Below are 19,904 nucleotides of genomic sequence, written 5' to 3'. Positions count from 1 at the left end.
TACTTGTATTACAGAAGGATTTTTTTTTTTTAATTTTAACCATGAACCTAGTCAGCTATGCAAATGCTTAGAGACTTGGTTTTAATGACTTGGTTAAAATGCCAAGTACTATGATGGTGGACCCTAGATAGATAGTAAATGAAAGTGATAATTATACCTACTACTCTAGTGGAGCAGGGACTGATCTTAGGATTTTATCTATGGGACCACTGAAAGGCATCATTTGTATACCCCATCTTCTTCCTGGTGATCAGGTTCCCAAATTCTAAACCTGACTTCACATTTCCGCTGAAACAAAAATTAGAGCCATGTACCCCGTGTACCAACATCCTAAGCTCTGGGGGAGAAAAAAGGAAGATTGTGAGACATTCATTCCTCTTCAGGTGAGATGGTTGTGAGGATAGTTGGAATATCAACTTGAAGGAAGTAAAGTGGGGATTAAACCCTCTTGAACTCTCAAATCTCCTTATATCACCAAAAAACTTAATTTTAACTTTTGTTTCTTTCCTTTTACCTCATTTTCTTTTCAGTGAAGGAAATTATTTATAAACATGTTTTTGTCTTGGTCCTTTCAGATTTTGAGATCCAGAGTGAGAATGAAGAGAATTCAAATCAGGAAATGTTTGAAGCAGTGGAAGAAAATATGATGTCATCAGGAAGGCCTGAAGGGGAAGGCATTCAGCATTCTGACTGGGGAAATGACTTTGAGAAAGACTTTGAGATAGAGAGGCCTCAGGGAAATTCTCAAGCAGAGGAATATGGGGAAACTACTTCACAGGGCAGGGAAATAGGGCAATTCATAGGCCTTCAGGGAACCTATTTAGGTGAGAAGCCCTATGAATGCCCTCAATGTGGGAAAACCTTCAGTCGGAAATCACACCTTATTACACATGAGAGGACCCATACAGGAGAGAAATACTATAAATGTGATGAATGTGGAAAAAGCTTTAGTGATGGCTCAAACTTCAGTAGACACCAAACAACTCATACTGGGGAGAAACCTTATAAATGCAGAGATTGTGGGAAAAGCTTTAGCCGGAGTGCAAACCTAATAACACACCAGAGAATCCACACAGGGGAAAAACCCTTCCAGTGTGCTGAGTGTGGGAAAAGTTTCAGCAGGAGTCCCAACCTCATTGCTCATCAGCGAACCCACACAGGAGAAAAACCATATTCATGCCTAGAGTGTGGAAAGAGCTTTGGTAACCGTTCTAGCCTTAATACACACCAGGGAATTCACACTGGAGAGAAACCCTATGAATGTAAAGAGTGTGGCGAAAGCTTTAGTTACAACTCTAACTTAATTAGGCACCAGAGAATCCACACAGGAGAGAAACCATACAAATGTACTGACTGTGGACAAAGATTCAGTCAGAGCTCAGCCCTTATTACCCACCGAAGAACACATACAGGAGAAAAGCCCTATCAGTGCAACGAATGTGGAAAAAGCTTTAGCCGAAGCTCAAACCTGGCAACACACCGAAGAACCCACATGGTTGAGAAGCCCTATAAATGTGGTGAGTGTGGGAAAAGTTTCAGCCAGAGTTCTAGTTTGATTGCCCATCAAGGAATGCACACGGGAGAGAAACCCTATGAATGTCTGACATGTGGGGAAAGCTTTAGTTGGAGTTCCAACCTTATCAAACACCAGAGAATCCACACAGGAGAGAAGCCCTATAAGTGCTCTGAGTGTGGGAAATGTTTCAGCCAGCGATCACAACTTGTAGTCCATGAGAGAACTCACACAGGAGAGAAGCCATATAAATGCCTCATGTGTGGAAAAAGCTTTAGCCGGGGATCAATCCTTGTCATGCACCAGAGGGCTCATCTAGGGGACAAACCTTATAGATGTCCTGAATGTGGGAAAGGCTTTAGCTGGAATTCTGTTCTTATCATACATCAAAGAATACACACAGGAGAAAGGCCCTACAAATGCCCAGAGTGTGGGAAAGGCTTTAGTAATAGTTCCAACTTTATTACACATCAGAGAACTCACATGAAAGAGAAGCTCTATTGATATAGCAAGTATGGGAAAACTTTGCTATCAGGAAACTGGTAGGAGAGGAAAGCTATAAGCATCCTGAAGGCAGTAGTTCTACCAAAAAAAAATCCATCTAATGCCCCATTTAAAGGTCCATTCACTTTAATGTTCTATAGAACTTTTTGCCAAAATCTTACCATTGCCCATCCTGATATTTGGAATGCTATCTTGTAGTCTGAAGAACTCAAGAGAAACAGGACAGGAATGGAAGGTCAGGCAATGTGGATCATGTATCTGGTTCTGCCAGCAATTCACTGCTTAATTCCCTGTCTCCTTGTGCCTAAGATTTCTCTCTGGTAAAATAGGGAGAATATTTCCAGTTGTCAGGAGGAAAACATCTGCAAAATGGGTCAGATTGCTCAGAAAAAGGCCAGAGATTCATATGAATGCTTGTTCTTTCCCCCAGGTTGTTGCTATGGTGCCTTCATTACATTCTGTTGTGCTGCCACTAAATATTTTCTTCTTGGATTAAGTATATTAAGCTACACCTCTAAGGTCAAGGACAGAGACAGGGCAATACAGCTCTGTAATGAAAAGAAGAGGGATAGACATCAAGGTAAAGCCCTTCTCTGTTTCTGGAATATGCCAAGAGCACAGAGAAGGCACATAGAGTAAGTGCAGCCTAAAACCAGACTGTACTCCACTGAGAGAGGCTGGGCCTCCCTGGTCTGGAAATTGATGAACTGAAGTGAATTTAACAGCTGCCCATTAAGCTAACCATGTAGTAGCCCTGCCCGAGTAAGGAAGCTACAATGGGGAGTGAAATTTGTGGTTGAGAATATGTATCTGAAGGGGTTGGGAGGCCCATTTGAGACACAGTGACTCCTACAACTGGTGGTTAATTTTCTTCCTCATATAGTGGGAGACAATTGCTACTTCCCTCGCTGCTGGAGGAAACTTTTTTCAATTACACCACACACAGATATGTAGCCCTATAATCATTTTATAGTAACTCATTCTATGCACTTGTATTGCCCTATAGATTATTTCTCTCATATACCCAGCTCTAGAATTCTATCAAGTAGTTTATTGCATACTAAAAATTGATTTCTAAGGAAGTGCTGGTATTCATGTCATCTGGTGTGAGTGTAGACCTCTGTGGGAGGTCATCCTGTGGCTTGTGCCCAGTTTTGTGTGACCCTGCTTTGGCTTTGTGCCTGTGGTCCCTGATTCTTGTGGCAATGAAGACAGTGGAAGGAGAACAGCTAAAAGGGGTTATTAGTGGGGCAGAGGACAGGCAGAGAAGGTGTTTCGGGGAAATATGAAGCTGTCTCCTCCCTCTGCATATGGAACCTGGACTCAAGATAAGTCCTCAGGTCCCATGGTCCTTCATTCTTTTAATAAAGTATTCCTGTCCCTCTGCTGACTCAGTCCTTTAACTCGTGTGGTTCAAAATCATGTGTTTCTATATCAGGAAGCCCCAGTCAGTGGATTAGGATTATGAAAGCCTACCTAATAAACTAAGCCAGTTTTCACTGCTGCCAGTCACAACTCTTCAACCTGTGATGGTTTTCCAGCAGTCCTGATAGTGTGAGGAAAACAGCTGATATTTATCTCCTTCCTGATTCAGGGACTTGAATTCATCAAACTACTTCACCTCACTCTCCAGGTTAGAGACTTTACCACCATTCTTCAACCTCCTTTCCTGTCCCTTCCTCTTCTCTCCCGCCCCACCCCATCCCAAATGATCTAATACTCCAGAGAAATGAAAGATAGCTCCAGTTCTCAGGAAGTTTTGGGACCCCTATCGTATGTAGGATTTGCCACCAGACCCATTATAGCCCCAACCCATGGAACTAGCTGGCCAGTTGGAGCAAATGGAGAATGTGTTCAGTCATTATTCCAGAGCCCTACATAGTGCCTTGCACAAAATATGTGATCAATAAATATTTGTTGGTTGATTGTTCTCTTAACAGCCTTTGAGCAGAGGAGAAAAAAATCTTAAAAGGAGAGGACACCAGCTTTCCTTAGCTGTCTGATCATGTAACAGAAATGTTCATTCTCTTAGATGATGCATAGCCATTTGTCATTGCTTCATTTTCAGCTACAGTTTAGAATTATGACCTGGAAATTGATTTGTTTTTTTTTTTTTAATGCTCTCTCTTTGGTGTAAGTGTGATTTATTTGGCTTTTGTAAGATAGAGCTGGCCCTCCATATGTGTTCATCTGATTGACTTTAACATTTCATTCTTTGTAACTGGCCTTAGTGAATGTATTCAGAGCTAAATACACTAACCAAATAAAGGTACGTTGAAACAACATATTTTAAACCGTCACCCTACAGTTCAATCATAACCTTAACGGCCAGTGTAAACCATTTACCAGTTTTAAAATGTAACTGACAGTATAAGCACATAGCATTCATTTCTTTTCTACCTCCTTATTTAAATAACCAAAGTCCTCAGATGACAGGATTGGACTAGATGATCTCTAAGCTTTAGCTCTAAATCCTATAAGGGCAATATAATCCTAATAGCTATACAGAAATGTACTCCTAAGAAAGTTTGCCCTGATTTTAGTTTTTAGGGTTTAAGGCAAGTCCATATGAGAGGGTTTAATTATTTGTAAATCATTTTATATTACCCCAGATTGATTCTGTCAGTGAAAGATATTGATTGCCAAGTATTGGTGATGGTGGCTTGCTGGCCTGGATACTTTACATATAATTGGACATAGAGATTTTTCAAACAAAATGAACCACTGCATTTTATAAACAAATTATAAAACAATTGCATATAAAAATAAATTGCTAAATCAGTGAGAAATAGCATGGAGTACTAACTGAAGCATATGTCTAGTTGATTTTAACCTGTTGATTTTAGTTTTCTGAGAGGTTTTTACAGATTTAACCATAGTTCTGTCAAAACTATGCTCCATAGCTTATGCTTAGTTGCACTCCTATATTTTATCCTCATTAGCACGTTTTAAACTCAGATATAGTTCTTCCCAAAAATTGTTCTTTGACAATGAATCTGTTGCTCTCATAACGGAACATCCTAACAGTCCCTCCTAAAGAAATGTATATATGCCTAACTACTTTAATAACAAAAACATTAAATCTAAACAAATTCAGTTTTCCATACTTTTTTACATATTGCTATATATGATGTTTCTAAATCACCTTATGATCCTAATGAATCTGTGAATTCCCATAGTCATCATTCACATAACCCCTTCTTGACCCTATTAAAACTTTTTGTTGAATCTGCCCTCCTAGTTGCCTCCTACTGCTTCTGCTGCCCTTAGTTAGGGGCAGATGAACCAGCTAGATGTTTTCTTCCAAACGATCCTGTGCTGGCAGTTAGTGATCACTGGGAGACCTGGTCTCCATGGCAACTGGCAGCTGTAAGAAGATAAATTGTGTTCTACAAGGATGAATTGTCAAGGTTTTGTTGAGAAGCATCCTCTGAGATGAGGAGATTGCAGTTCACTGATTAAGATAGACAGTGGAAAAGTCCAATCTGGATGGAACAGAAAGTACCCAATGTCAGCCCTCAGGTATTTGAAGTACACTTCAAAACATACGGGATGAAGTGCATACATAAATTGTGTGTCTATAGTCTCCATGTTTGACTTTGTTCCTTAGCATAGTTCCTACTTTCTTTAAAAGACGTTGGAAGAGCTGAGGAGGTGCACATGGATTGAAAAAGGCTGAATGGCTGGGGGAAAGAAAAACCCAGCACTGGTTTCTTCAATTAAATATGTTCTACAGAAACTGGATCTATGTAGCAGAGATCTTAGAATTCAGAGTTTACCTCCCATCCATCCATTTAAAAGTTCTGAACGTACAGAAATCTTAGTCAAAGTTCCAAAATGACAAAAATGAACTAGTCAGAGGATGTATTGTGTCTTGGTTTCCTCTGGTAGGGGTAGGAATGTTGATTGGCCAGGTGCCTATCACTGGATTGCTTAGCACCTGATGTTCTGTCCAGTTTTCCTCCCTAAATAAAAATGGACTCCACAAGATCACAGGATTCAGAATTGGAGATCTTAGGGACCACCAAATCCAACCCTTCACATACCAACGGAAAAGAAAGGCTGGAGGACAACTACAGTTCAGCCCCTGTGCTCGGAGGAGAGTAATGATAATCACAAACACTTAGTGAGGACCTGTGCTGTGCCCTGCCCTTCTTTAAGAAAGCAGAAATGATGGGCATGGGGGCCTGAGAAAAGAGAGGAGCCCGGGGCTTGCAACGGGAAAAGGAGAAACAACAAAAACCCAGTTCAGCTTCTTCTCATCTCCTAATAATCATGCCTTCATTTCTTTAACACTTTACAGTTTTCAAACTACTTTCATATACATTATCTTACTGACCCCTAACCAATGACCTGAGGGGGGTAGAAGGGGGCGGGCTCAGTGTGCCCACGGCATGGATGCGGAAACTGAGGCTCAGAGAGGTGAAAAGATCTGGTCAAGGTGACAATAAGTTTACGGCAGTCAGGATTAGATGTCAGGTCTCCTGGGTCCCAGTCTAGGGCTCTTTGCACATGGCCAACCTGCCGCTTTCTCGGACGCGCTGTTATACAGACCCCACCCTCCTTTTTTTCCCTTCTCTCTGTCTGAGACACTCCGCAGAGAGGGACGGACCTTCCCTGGCGGCGGCAGCGTCACCTCTTTCCTCAATCATTTAATCTGGGATCCTACGATTTAGGCACCTCAGCGGTCATTTAGTCCAAATTCCATATTTTTTTTTTGGAGGAAGGAAGGCAAAACAATTGGAGTTAAGGGACTTGCCCAAGGTCACACAGCTAGTAAGTGTGTCAAGTGTCTGAGGCCGAATTACCCCCACATTTTACAGACGTGGAAAGGGGGGCCAGAGAAGTGGAGCGACTTGCCCGTGGTCACACTGCGAGTTCGTGGCGGAGCCGAAGTTCGAATGCAGCTGTCCCGTCTCCAAATCGGGGTCGCTTCCTCGGCAGCTGGCTGTCTCATACGCACAACTCGGGCCTCGCTGGTCGCCGGCTCCGAACCACCGCAGCCAGTCAAACTAAAGAAGGAATGAAATCGTTACTGGGCGGGGCTCTCGACGCTCTCAGGCCCGGACTCATCTAGCGGGGCAGGGCTGGGAGGGGCCGACCTCGCTACCTTCAAGGCCCCGCCCCGGGCCCGCCGCTCTTGGTTCTGGCGGGCCAGCCTGGAGATGAGCCTCGGAGTGACAGCGGACTCCAACGGCCCAGGCCGCAAACGGCCTCCAAAGACTTGGGAACCGTGAGGTAAGAAGCGTCCACCCTTCTCCTCCGGTGATAGGTCCGCGTGAAGTCGCATACGAACTCAGTCTTTTCCCATTGGTTGGTTTTGCAGGGGGGAGCTCGAGGAGGCTTCTGGGAGACGTAGTTGCTTTGACTCCACCTCGGTACCTCATCGAAGAGTCTGCATTTCCGCTTCCGGTGTTGCAGCGGTTGTGTCTGTCTGGGCTCGGATCCTTAAGCTGAGGCGGCTTGAGGGGCAGGCGAGGAGGCCGCGGAGAACGCGGGCTCCCCGAAGAGCTGGCGAACCCTCGGGAGTGAGCAGACCTCCCCGCGCGGTGCGGGGCAGTGGCAGCGGCATGGGGAGGGGGCCGGGTCAATGAGGGCTGGACGCTGCCCGGGCCGCTTGGACACTGCCCCGGGAGGGGAGGGGAGGTGGGCTTCTCCGGCGGCAGGCTCCAAGACTTGCCGGCCCCGGGCAGGGAGGGGCCCCTGGGGCAGCACCCCTCCTGACAGTTACTTCCCGGCCCCCGAAAAGCCACCCCCCCTTTTCTTCTTTTCTCCGTAGTTTGAGCAGTGGCCGAGGCATGTCCATAGTCTCCGCAGTGTTTTGCTTGTGCTCTCCGATTCACTAAAGTTAGCTGGCTGACTCAGAAAGGAGTAGTCCCAAGTGTGCACCATAGAACTTCCAGTGAAAGACCGACCGACATGTTAACCCAAGGAAGCTTTCTCTGTTAGAATTCTGGAGTTTGAATCACCCAGTACAAGTTTAAACCTAGAGCCCTTTCTCTGCCGCTGATTTATTCGCAAATCACTTGACCTCTCTTGACAAACTTTTCTCGTATATAAAAGGAGGGGATTGTACTCTATTTCCAAAAGTCCTTTCCAACACTAAAAATCTATGATTCATTGACTCAGTCAGAGAAGCTGGGGCCCAAGGAGATCAGGGTATGGAGAAGCTTGGGGCAAATAATGAATTTAACAGTTAAGTAGACTCTAGAGAGCCTAAAATCCCATACACCATTCAGTTGCTGCTCTCCATGGTGCTGTCTTGTATGTGATCTCAGCATTATGAGTTCCAGTTTGTAGTTCTGGGAACAAACATAACTTGGTATCATAATGGAGGGAGAAGTAGGGACTGAACTTTCTCTGTTGAAGAGGCCCGGGAAAGGAAGAAACAAGGAGGTATTTTATGCTGTTCTACAAGGATCTGGGATGGGTTAACATCCATCAGTTAATATCTGTTGATGCTATTGTTGTGTCTCTCTGTACCTAGAGCCCTCTGGAAGAGTTCCACTCAGTGGTGCCTAGCCAGAGGCAAGAGTTAGCTTTCCAGGAAAAAAAAAAAAGGGAAGAAATCCTACCATAAGAACAACAGTTCTTCTTGAATTGGACAATGGCTGTAGTTTTGGACCCTCAGGTCCAGACTCCACAAACACAAGATGGATTTTTAATAGTGAAACTGGAAGATGATTCCCCCTGGCATCAGGAATCTTTCCTTCATGGAAATGACCAAGGTTCTGAAGCTTCCTGTCAGCGTTTCTGGCAGTTCCAATACCAGGAGGCAGCAGGACCACGTGAAGCTTTGAACCAACTCCGTCAACTCTGTCGTCAGTGGTTGAGACCAGAGAAGTGCACCAAAGAGCAGATTCTAGAGCTGCTGGTGCTGGAGCAGTTCCTGACTGTTCTTCCTAGAGAAATCCAGACCTGGGTTAGAGAACAACATCCAGAGAGTGGAGAGGAGGCAGTGACCCTGGTGGAAAATTTGCAAAGAGAACCTGGCAGGTCAGGGCTGAAGGTGAGAATGGGATATCTTTGTTTCATGAAAATAGAGCTATGTGAGGTCCAACCTTCATCTGGAGGCAATGTAGGTAAAACATGTCACCTTTCTGTTTCATGCTCATTGGGATGATTTTGATGCTTAGGTGAAGGGAAATTTCCCTTGCAGTGTTCAGAAAATATGTCCAGGGAATATATAGCACTTTCCAGAATGTTTCTTGCTTTCTGCTATAGAATGGAAAAATAGCTTGAAAGGTCCCACATCTCATTGTTACAGATGAAAACACAATTTCCTTGAAGCAGGGGTTATTTCATTTTTTTATCATCAGTGCCTAGAAATGTCTTACAAATAATTCACTGAATCTGTGATCTTGTTGATGTGAGTACTCCCCTTAGTGGTACAGATCACAACCTACCCTGCCTTATTCTGTGCTATCCTTATTCATGTTTTCCACAAGAAGTCAACCCAGTGGGTAGTGCTAGGGACCTTCTGCTAGATCTCTTGACATTGTAGGCATATGAGGGGAGCAGGTCATTCATTGGTTATCCCTTTTTCTTACTACATGACCAGTTCACCTCTTCTTCTAGTAACACATTTCTTTGATGACATCTTTTTAACTGCTCCTCTTAAACAATTCTTCACTTCTAATATGTTACAGAATACTTATGTCTACCATGTCTCTCCATGTCTTTGTGGAACTGTTAACTTTAATTCTTTGGAGATTGATGTTCCATGACTTATACATACAACAGCACCAGAAGAATAAGTGTCTTTAAAAGAAGGGTCTCTTTTTTCAAGGAAGACCATGGGTTAATTCGTTAAAAGCATTGACCAGTTTTCCAGATGCAAGCCAGCCCATTCTTCCTGCTGTTCAGTTCTGGGACCAGTGCCCTGTTCATCTTCAGTGTCTTTTAAGATGTATGGCACTGATAGACCATTTCTATTGTCCATTTGGCTATATGTCATTGTCTGGACAATGGATATTCTTCATTCATTTAGTTTCTCTTATGTTAGGCCAAACACTTTTGAGTAATTATGGATCTCATTTAGAAGACTCTGCAGTGTTCACAGGTTTGATATAATCATCCACAAACAGGAACATACGGAATCCTCTTTTCATTTGGATTCTGTACTGGACATCCTCCATGATGATGGCAACACATTTGGCAAACATACATCTGCCTTTTTGTGCTTCACTGACTATCAGTAATCATTGTCTGAATAAATTTACCTTTCCTCTCCCTTCTCATCCTTTGCAATAGATATTGGGACTTAAGCTGCAATTAACACTTATCATAAATACTGCACAAATGAGTGAACAAATGCTCAATGAAATAATGTTTCTTCTGGATGCTTGATAAAACCAATTCTTCCAACTTCTGTACTTATATTTCTAGGGAAAACCTAAGCACAATCCTTCCATTTAATTACAACTTCCTTTTGTCTTCTTATTTCTTTGATATTGAGGATGTCAAGATTGGTATGATTGAGTTCCTCCATGAATATAACCATTCACTGATCAATGGACAGAGATCTCACATTTAGAGTATCAATAGCTAAGTTGATGTTTATAATTTAAAAACCATGTGATTCTTAGTACTTCTTCCCTGCTCTGAAGGAGAATACCATATAGGAGCAGAGCTCTTTTGTTATGTTTCTTTATTTCATAGGTAGTCATGGAAAAAAGAATTTATTTCCAAATGACCAGCCTATTGGAAACAAACCTTTATGCATTTAGCTAATTTAGTCCTGGGAAAATAGAAGGCCTATTATAGGGATTATCTGTCAAGTGTTATAGTCTGGTAGAACCTGCCAGAACTTGTTCTTCACTACCATGATCTTTAGGAAATCAGAATCACTTGCTTGGCACAATGAGACATCACAATAGAATTTTGTGGAAGATTGTGTACTTTGTAGATACTTCCTAAATGTTAAACGGAATTGAAGGAGAACTTTGTAAAGGCAAGAAGTTCATTTCTTGGGATAACTCTACAAGTAACAATTTCTGCACACATAGCCTGAAGAAAAGAACTTAAAAGGGCAGCTAGGTACTTTAGTAGGTCTCAGAGCTCTGGACCTGGACTAAGAAAGACCTCGATTCAAATCCTGCTTCAGACACTTAATAACTATGACCCTGGGCAAGTCACTTAACCTCTGGTCTGCATCAGTTTCCCCATCTATAAAATGGGGATAATAATAGCACCTAAATACAATGAAAACATTCCCACTAATATTCCTGTATATCACTTACTATTATTGATATAGCTGTTTAAAGGATACTTAGTAGGGATGGTCAGTGTTTCAAGGCAGTAAGAATGGATGTCAGGAAAACTGGGTAAGCCAATTGCATGGCACCTGATTGCTGAACCTGATTTTAGCAAAAGTGCTTATAGCTACTTTTGGATGTCTCTGTATTATTCACTGATAACTTAAGGAATTTCAGTAAGCCTGGTTTTCTCTTTTTCTCCTAGGGGATCCTACCTAGAATAGTTTGGATGGTTATATTTTAACTTACAAGATTCTGCCCACTTTTAGCAGGCTTTGCAGTGACAGGAATTGTGGGCTTTTCCTAGGTCCCAGTCGTTATGAAAGGGCAGGAAGTACTCACAGAGATGCTAACAGCTGCAGGATCAGTACCCAATTCACTAAATATCCATCTGAAGCAAACACAGACAAAATCCAAATGTACATTCCAGGAGAACGCAGAGAGATTACACCTAGAACCAGAGAAAGAGCTGAGCTGTGATCCTAAGATAGAGCCCCATTCCCTTCAGGAAAGTGGTAAGTAACTAGAAGAAAAGAGGGAACACTTTTTGAAGGTTTATGGAGTTGTGAGAACCTGGACAGCTTTGAGAACAGAAAATGTGTGATGGGGACATTTTCCTTCCTTTTGGAAAGAATTGTGTACAAAGCTAGTACCTTTATTTGAATCTTTAGAAATCCAATTTGTAGACCTCTGGTTGTCTCTATAAGTTTTAAAGAGGGAGAGCTATTCTTTAATCTTGTGAAGTCAGTGTATAGATCCTAGATTGGGAGAGGGAAATGGGAGTTGGAAGGGGAAAGAGAAGGGTGGCAAAGGTCCCACTAGATGAGGGTGGGCAAGGAACTCAGGCCTGGTTAGTGGCAGAGGCACAGGATAAGCTTGAAATAATTCTTAGTCACATGTTACAGAACCATTCAAGTGACAGGTGTGTCATAGAACTAGGAAAAAGTGGTTGGAAATGACACAATTTGTATTGCATCCCTTAGATATTTCTCATTTCACTTTTTCAACAAATCCTTTTGACTGAAAGAGGCAATAACAAATAGCTTATCTCCTTTTTAAAATCATCTAGAAGTATTGCTACATAAAAGGGGTTAGAAACTGTTATAATCCAATGATTCTTTTTTCCTTTAGCTCTGCCTACTTCTCAGGTGCTTGATCTTCCTGTAGAAGCAAGTAGTGGTAACCAAGAGATGGTGGACAAATCCCAGGTAAGCTGCTATTTCATCTTTGTCTTATCACTGCTATTTGAATATGGTTCTATGCCATTCCTTCCACCTAGAGCTGTTTACCCCATTCGGAATATTGTTTCCCACTCTCTACCTTCCCCTGGCCCCACCCCACACAGTGATTATATCTAGCAGACAAAGCTGACTATCCTAGAAAATAGGTTTCAAAATTTCATTAGCCTACAAAATGTGTCCTGAACTTTCTTACATAAATATTAGTATCCTTGTCAAAAAAAAAAAAAACAACAGATTCAGAGCTAAAGAACATGTTCTTATTTTTTTAATGAAAATTCTTGTTTTTACATATTGACTGCTTAGATTTGGGGCTTGTGCAAATTTGCATGATTACTTTAAATTACTGGATACTTCTTCATTCTTTGTGTGTATCTTTCACCCAAGAGGCTTGCCACATTCAGAATTGGAAATAAATTCTTTGCTTTTGGACAAAGCAATTGTATTTTTCTAGAGTTAGTCATTTCAGAGTGGAATAATTATTTCATTATTTCAGGAACTGATGACTTTTGGAGATGTGGCCATATACTTCTCCCAGGAGGCACAGGGACAGTTGGACCCAACTCCACAGGACCTTTGCCAAGATCAAACTCGGGAGAATTATGAGAATGGTGTCTCACAGAGTAAGAACATTCTTCCCTGTTAAACTCCTAAGTTATTGTGCTTCAGTAGGATTCATCTCCATAGAACTTTGACAGTGTTTTCTTTTCATCACAAATAACAAAGAGACATCCATTCCCTCCCCTTCCCTTGGCACAGAGGAAATTAAAAAAAACCATAAGTTCTTGATCAGTACAAACTACTATGTTGTCTGTTTCTTTGTGAACAGGATTTCCTAGACCTAATATGATCTCCCAGTTAGAGCAAGAGGAGAAACTGCAGAACCCAGATCTTCAAGGCTTTGAGGAAAAGGAAAATTCAAAAGATTCTCGAATGGGTGGGGAACGAGCAAAACTTGTTCAAACATCAGTAATGAAAAAAGTCAAACACTGGGAAGATCTGGAGTGTCAGGGCTTGGAAGATGAAAAGGTGGCGGGTGTACATTGGGGCTATGAGGAAACCAAAATTTTCTTAGGGATTCTCAGTGAGTCTTGGATTTATGAAAAACTCCGAAGTTGTCACCGAAACCGTCAGGTATACCGAATTGTGGCTGAGCGACTTCGTGAGCGAGGCTTCCTCCGGACTCTGGAACAATGTCGATATAGATTTAAAAACCTTCAGACAAACTACCGCAAAGCAAGAAGCACCCACACTCCAGGAACCTGCCCCTTCTACGAGGAGATGGATGCTCTGATGAGCCCCCGTGTTGCTGTCACTGCCTCAGAGGTGGAAGGGGTTCTCCTTGGGCAGGGAGACCATGATGTTGTAACTGAAGAATTTGAGAGGGATAGTTGGGAACATGAAGAGATAGCAATGGCAGGGGTTGTGTTAGAGGGTGGATCCAGGAAAGTGGATCTGGGCCATCCAGGAGCATCTTTGGAAGAACTGCATTCAGGAGCTGTAACAGAGGATTCTGACTGTGATGAATTGGGTAATGATGAAACATCTGAAAGCCCTGGTACCCCAACCCTGTTTCGGAGTGCCACAGGTAAGAAGACTATGTCAAGAGCAAAGTTGGGAATTCCTGGGTTTTCATGAAATTTGGTGATATATTCTTGTCCTAACCTCATATTTTCAGAAGTGTCATAGAATCAGGGCATTATAATAGTAGGTAGTAGGAAGGCATGTTGGCCAGAGTTATGTATATGTACAAAAGTCCTCGTTCATAGGACTAGTCAGAATACCCATTACATCAGAATAATTTATGTAAGTAAAAACAAATTCAGGTTTTAGATAGACTACCAAAAGTCTAATCTTAGGAAACAACTCTAATCTAATTGTTTTTTAGGAAGTCACTACTGAAAAAGATTAGAGGGGAATTGGGTTGGGGGATTTTGAAAACTTCTGCTGACCACAAAATACACAGCCCTTGTTTGACAGGTCTAAACTTTTCTCTAGGAGTACACTGGGGATATGAAGAAACCAAGATTTTCCTGGGGATTCTTGGTGAGCCTCGTATTTATGAAAAACTCCGGACCTGTCATCGGAACCGTCAAGTATACAGAATTGTGGCTGAGCGGCTTCGTGAATGTGGCTTCCTCCGGACTCTGGAACAATGTCGTTACAGATTTAAAAACCTTCAGACACACTACCGAAAAGCAAGAAGTGGCCACACCCCAGGGACCTGCCCCTTCTATGAGGAGATGGATGCCCTGATGAGTCCATGGACCGCCATTACTCCCTTTGATGTCCTAGAGATGGCAGGGGGTCTTCTAAAAGGGAAAGCAGACTCCAAGGAGAGCATCGACTGGGAGAACCAAGAGACAGTAACAAAAGATGACAACCATGTGGAAGTAGAGGCATCACCAAAGGAGCTCAAGAACTTTAAGTCACAGGATCTCTTTCAGAATCCCAGTGGTAAGCAGCTCTTTCAATGGGACTCTATATCCATTTCATAATGGTGGTCTTAATGCAGAGAGTCATGATCTAGGCATTAGGAAACATTAGTCATAGTCCTAACCCTGCTACTGATCTCTATCAAGAACACTATCTGCTTATTGAGTAGGAAACTAGTCACTTTTTCAGTATAGTCCAGATTATAAGCTGTTGACCTCCCATCATCAAAATGTTTAATATGCAAATCTTTCTATTGACTCAGGAGCTATCCTGGGTGAATTACCAAGATTCCTAGGTGCTAGGGCTATGAGCAGTCTGATGCTGGGGACAAACAAGATTTGCTTTTCTCAGCTCAGGAGCATGTCATCATGCCTCCTACTGATAGAAATGAAAACTACAGAAGCAATGGGGAATGGGTTAAGAGGATCATTTTATCGAGCAGAGATAGAAATTTTGCAGTTCCTTGTTTCCAAAGTAACTGACAATCACTAGTTTAGGTATTGTATTGCATAAATATATAATTTTCCTCCATCTCCTAAATCCTAAGCTCTAGATGTCTATATGCACGTTTGCCTTCAGAATGAAAATTTTTACTACATCTTTAATCATCGAGTCTGTGAACTTTCTAAATATATACCAAAACTTCCTAAGTTTTCTTAGATTTTTTTCTTGTACTTTTTCATACTTCTATGGAGAGGAGACCTCAGAATAAGTTCTAGAGATATTTCATGGGATTCGTTTGCTTTTTCTTGAGCAGAACTTCCCATTCCCAAACCAGATTCAAATTCTAAGCCAGAGAGGGGGGAAGAGCTATGGAATGTCAATCTCCCTGTTTCCAAGAAAATTCAGAGAACTTCCCGTACAGGTAAGAACAAAGAAACACTCAAACCTGTGGTTGTGAACACAAGAATTAGGACGTGTTGAGAACAAGGGAATTCACAAAGGAGATTTATTTTATAGATAGGCAATGGCTACACTTGCTTTACCCCACCAGTGCCAAAGTGGCACAGAGAATAAGAATACTAGAAGAGAAAGAAGTGTTCAAGAAGACCTGTTTCACTATTCTTGGGCTTTTACCTAGGACAAAGGCTGCCTATAGAACTGAATAGGGCTGAATTTGTAATCTTGTCATTTCGCATTTACTGAGAACTTGTTGAACTCATGCCAGTGTTTTAAATGCTAAGTGCTTCATCCACAGATTGTTTTTATTCCCCTCCATTCAGGAGACCAGTAATATCTATTTTCTACTCATTTTTTTTTTCAGATGAGAACGAGGAGAATCCAAGCCAGGAAATTTCTGAGGAAATAGAACTACATGCAACATTACTGGGAAGCTCCAAAGGAAATGTTTCCCATTATCTTAATTGGAGGAAAGACTGGGAAAGTGAATACAGAACTGAAAGGCATTGGGAAACGCTCCCAGGGGAGGCACAAAGGCCACCATCTCCTCAGGAAAGAAATTTGGGCAATTTTATAGGTCTTCAGGGAACCTACATAGGAGAAAACCCAAACACATGTTCTGAATGTGGTAAAAACTTCAGTCAGAGCTCACACCTTGCTGTACATCGATTAGCTCATATTGGGGAAAAGAAATCATATCATTGTGATGAGTGTGGCAAGACCTTTGGTCGAAGTTCACATCTTATTTGCCACCAAAGAATCCATTCAGGAGAGAAGCCTTACAAATGTCCTGAATGTGGAAAAGGCTTCAGTGATCACTCTAATCTCACAGCACATCAAAGAATCCATACGGGAGAAAAACCCTATAAATGTGGTGAGTGCTGGAAAAGCTTCAATCAGAGCTCAAGCCTTATTATGCATCAGAGAATTCATACAGGAGAAAAACCCCATAAGTGCAGTGAATGTGGAAAAAGCTTCACTAATAGCTCACATTTCAATGCTCACTGGAGGACTCACACTGGTGAAAAACCCTACCAGTGTCCTGAATGTGGGAAAAGATTCAGTAAGAGTTCTACCCTCACCAGCCATCAGAGAATACATACAGGAGAAAAACCCTATGAATGTCTTGAATGTGGGAAAAGTTTCAGTGACCGCTCAAATCTCATTACACATCGACGAATTCATACAGGAGAGCGACCCTATAAGTGTGGTGAGTGCGGGAAAAGCTTCAATCAGAGTTCAAGCCTTATTATACACCAGAGAATACACACAGGAGAAAAACCCTATGAATGTAGTGAATGTGGCAGAAGGTTTAATAACAGCTCACACTTTAGTGCACATCGGAGAACTCATATGGGAGAGAAACGCTGACTGGCACCAAATGTCGGGGAAGTATCACTAACGCTTCAATTCACATACCAGGTAATCAACCCCAAAAGAAAAGTTTCTATTGTATTTAATTCTGTACCACATCTGAAAAAGACTATAGTAGTTAAGGTTCACTACCCAACAGAAATAATGTTTCTGTTTTATTAAAATGTGCACTTGTCTTAGAAAATATTCTTCAGGATTCTTTTTTAAATGATGTTGAAGCTGAAGCTATGTTTCCAAAGCCATTAGAGACCAGAGTTCTTTTCTGGCTCAGTCACCATCTCACTGTATAGCTCCTGTATGACTGTGCCTTAGCTTTCACGCCTCTGAAATAGGAAGAGGGCAGTTCTGTCCTTGAACACACTCCCTGCCTGGAGAGAGGAGTGGCATTATCACCCATCAAAGTAGTGACAATAACAGTCATATAACCTAGCTGCAGAGCAGGACTATGGACCCACACTGAGTATGCAATTATCACTGTCCGGCATCATTTGAGGACATGAAAAGAGAGACCACATCTCTTAGAGTTTCTTCCAGGGAAGGGTGGAAACAAAGATCAGGACCAGAGATTGGTGTTTTCTAAACTACTACAAACACCACCTGCCAGCTTGGTGGGTTTTTAGCTATCATATTAAGTGCCTACTACATACAAAGCACTGCACTATGCACTATAGGTAGGGGGTGGAAGAAATACAAAAGTAATTGTTCCAAATTACAGCTATGCTTCCATAGTGTTGGCAAATTACAGTATTTGGTTTGAAACCTGATGTTGTGTGTAAGATAATGTAACTAACTGGTTTATATAGGACAGACAAAGTGGATGTTTTCTTGAGATGTGGTAAAGAGTTTCCTGAAATGTGTCCTGAGCAATAACTAAAAAGTACAGTGTCTTTAAGAATTGACTTATTTTTAAGACAGGCCTCTGAGTTCCCTGGACTATAGATAGGCTGAATACTCCTTTTCCTACCCCCATCAAATCCCATGATTGCTGCCTGTGCCTCATTACTAGTCTCACCAAGCATCAAGATGAAAGGGATCAGGATGGGCTTAGTGTGCAAGATCAGGTGTCAGTTCCATAAAGATGAAAAATTCTGAAGGTGAAGCTGTTTCCATACCCTGCCTATGGGAATCTGAAAATTTTAGGAAGCTTCAGAATCAACAACAATTTCCATTTCTCTTAATAAGACAGAATTCTGTTTTCTTCTTGGTTCATTTCTCTATTCCAGTGCTGCTTCAGTCAACCATAAAAAATCAATCGTCTCCATCAAATTTTTGTCCACACTTATCAGTATGGTGGGGCAGCTAAGTGGTGCAGTGGATAGAGCACTAGGCCTGGAATCAGGAAGACGTCAGTTCAGATTTGGCCACAGACACTAGTTGTGTGACCTGGGCAAGTCACTTAACCTCATCTGTAAAATGAGCTGAAGGAGGAAATGGCAAACCACTCTAGTATCTTTGCCAAGAAAATCCCAAATGGGATCATGAAGAATCAGACACAACTGAACAACAACAAATAAAATCATTATATCCCCTGCCATTCTTCTCCCAATATATTATTCTTCATTTCTCATCTAAGAAAATGCAATATCTGTGAATACTTGAATAGTTATCAATTTCTTTTAGGTCTCAGGCATGTTTGGACAAGTGCTTGGTTTCTTTTTTTCCTTGAGAAATTTTAAAATGTCTCCTTTGGCTATACCTCCACCTAGAATGTGAGAAATTGGGAGGTCTGGAAATCCCAGAAAATGTGTATATGTTTTCCAACTTTTCTACTATTGGAGCAATAGTCCTATATGGCCAGAGGAATTCTATAGAGGCCATTAATGTTCTTATCTTCATTGTGACTAAGTTAAATGGCCTTCCTTTGTGATGGTGACTAGGCAAAACAAAGCACATTTTCAAAGGAACTCTATCTAGGGCTGCTGACCAAAGTTAACTTTAGAAAAGACATGGGGAAAAAAATCATCTGTGAAGAGTTACTGCCCCCAAAGATATTACATGATAACTTCATGACTGAAGTATGAAGCAGGGACTTATCTGAGAGGGCTGTAGTCTAAGATACCAGCTGTCCCTATTTATGAGAAACCTAGAGTGCCTGGGGAATTAAGTGATAAGTTCCTGATCTGGGCAGAATAATTTAGTTTGTTAAGTTTTATGCAATCCTCAAGCTGCACAGTTCTGTCATAGGGACAGGCGTGGCTTACACTCCAGATCTTACTCTTAATTCTGTTTCTGTGATTCTTTCCTGGTAGGGTATCCATGAAGCCAGGATAAAAAGGTTTAGAAGGGAAACAGTTTTGTTAGGTCAGTGTCCCTACATACCCATGATCCAAGGAAGGGTCAGAAACTAACTGAAATTCCTCTAAATGTTAACAACTGATCAGTCATTATATCATATAGCACTAAATAATGCTTCAGCCCTAACTTCCCAAGCCTGTTCTACCCTGGTAAGGTAAAAATTTCCCATTCTCAGAATTTCCTTGATGCATCTGAATAATATCAGAATTTTAGCTCCTTCCAAAATAAGAATAAGAGGCTAAATGAGGTCTCCCCATAAAACACTGGTAACAGAGGGGCTTAAGTTGTGGGAATCAACCAACTTGCCTCAGTCAATGTCTGACCAGCTATTTTTGACTGAGGTTCCTGAGTGGTTTCATAAATGCTCTCTGTTGGGAAAAGACATAC

The 19,904-nt window shown here is 41.8% G+C and overlaps 2 protein-coding genes and 1 long non-coding RNA gene across 8 annotated transcripts in view; 2 read left to right on the top strand and 1 right to left on the bottom strand.

Annotated features, from left to right (window-relative positions):
- ZSCAN2 (zinc finger and SCAN domain containing 2) overlaps nucleotides 1-3,405 on the top strand; it is a 79,088-nt gene extending 75,683 nt beyond the window's left edge. For all 4 annotated transcript variants that reach the window (XM_069098742.1, XM_069098744.1, XM_069098743.1 and 1 more), the window contains one exon: nucleotides 576-3,405. In XM_069098742.1, the coding sequence (XP_068954843.1) occupies nucleotides 576-2,017 (1,442 nt within the window). In that variant the 3' untranslated portion in view covers nucleotides 2,018-3,405. The remainder of the gene's footprint in view (nucleotides 1-575) is intronic.
- Nucleotides 3,406-4,594: 1,189 nt separating this feature from the next.
- Nucleotides 4,595-7,257, bottom strand: LOC138169367 (uncharacterized). The gene is made up of 2 exons (XR_011170333.1): nucleotides 7,128-7,257; nucleotides 4,595-7,029 (listed from the first exon to the last, which is right to left on the bottom strand). It is a non-coding gene; the product is annotated as an uncharacterized lncRNA (long non-coding RNA).
- LOC138169361 (zinc finger and SCAN domain-containing protein 29-like) lies at nucleotides 7,121-18,754 on the top strand. 3 transcript variants are annotated; one of them, XM_069098739.1, is made up of 10 exons: nucleotides 7,121-7,255; nucleotides 7,344-8,413; nucleotides 8,505-9,026; nucleotides 11,582-11,789; nucleotides 12,406-12,482; nucleotides 13,009-13,135; nucleotides 13,342-14,100; nucleotides 14,511-14,969; nucleotides 15,706-15,813; nucleotides 16,213-18,754. In XM_069098739.1, exons 3-10 carry the CDS (start codon nucleotides 8,625-8,627, stop codon nucleotides 17,217-17,219), a joined length of 3,147 nt encoding a protein of 1,048 aa, XP_068954840.1. In that variant the 5' UTR covers nucleotides 7,121-7,255; nucleotides 7,344-8,413; nucleotides 8,505-8,624; the 3' UTR covers nucleotides 17,220-18,754. The 3 variants fall into 3 exon arrangements, with proteins under 3 accessions (XP_068954840.1, XP_068954841.1, XP_068954842.1); XM_069098740.1 differs by lacking the exon at nucleotides 15,706-15,813 and having other exon boundaries at nucleotides 7,344-9,026; XM_069098741.1 differs by lacking the exons at nucleotides 7,121-7,255; nucleotides 7,344-8,413; nucleotides 11,582-11,789 and having other exon boundaries at nucleotides 8,888-9,026.
- The last annotated feature ends 1,150 nt before the right edge of the window (nucleotides 18,755-19,904 follow it).

This window comes from Petaurus breviceps, unplaced genomic scaffold (assembly GCF_028583685.1).
Source record: "Petaurus breviceps papuanus isolate PSGF00001 unplaced genomic scaffold, PetGlider_PUasm1.0 37, whole genome shotgun sequence".
NCBI lineage: Eukaryota > Metazoa > Chordata > Mammalia > Diprotodontia > Petauridae > Petaurus > Petaurus breviceps.
Note: the sequence above shows the minus strand (reverse complement) of the source record. Positions and strands in the feature narration are given on the sequence as shown.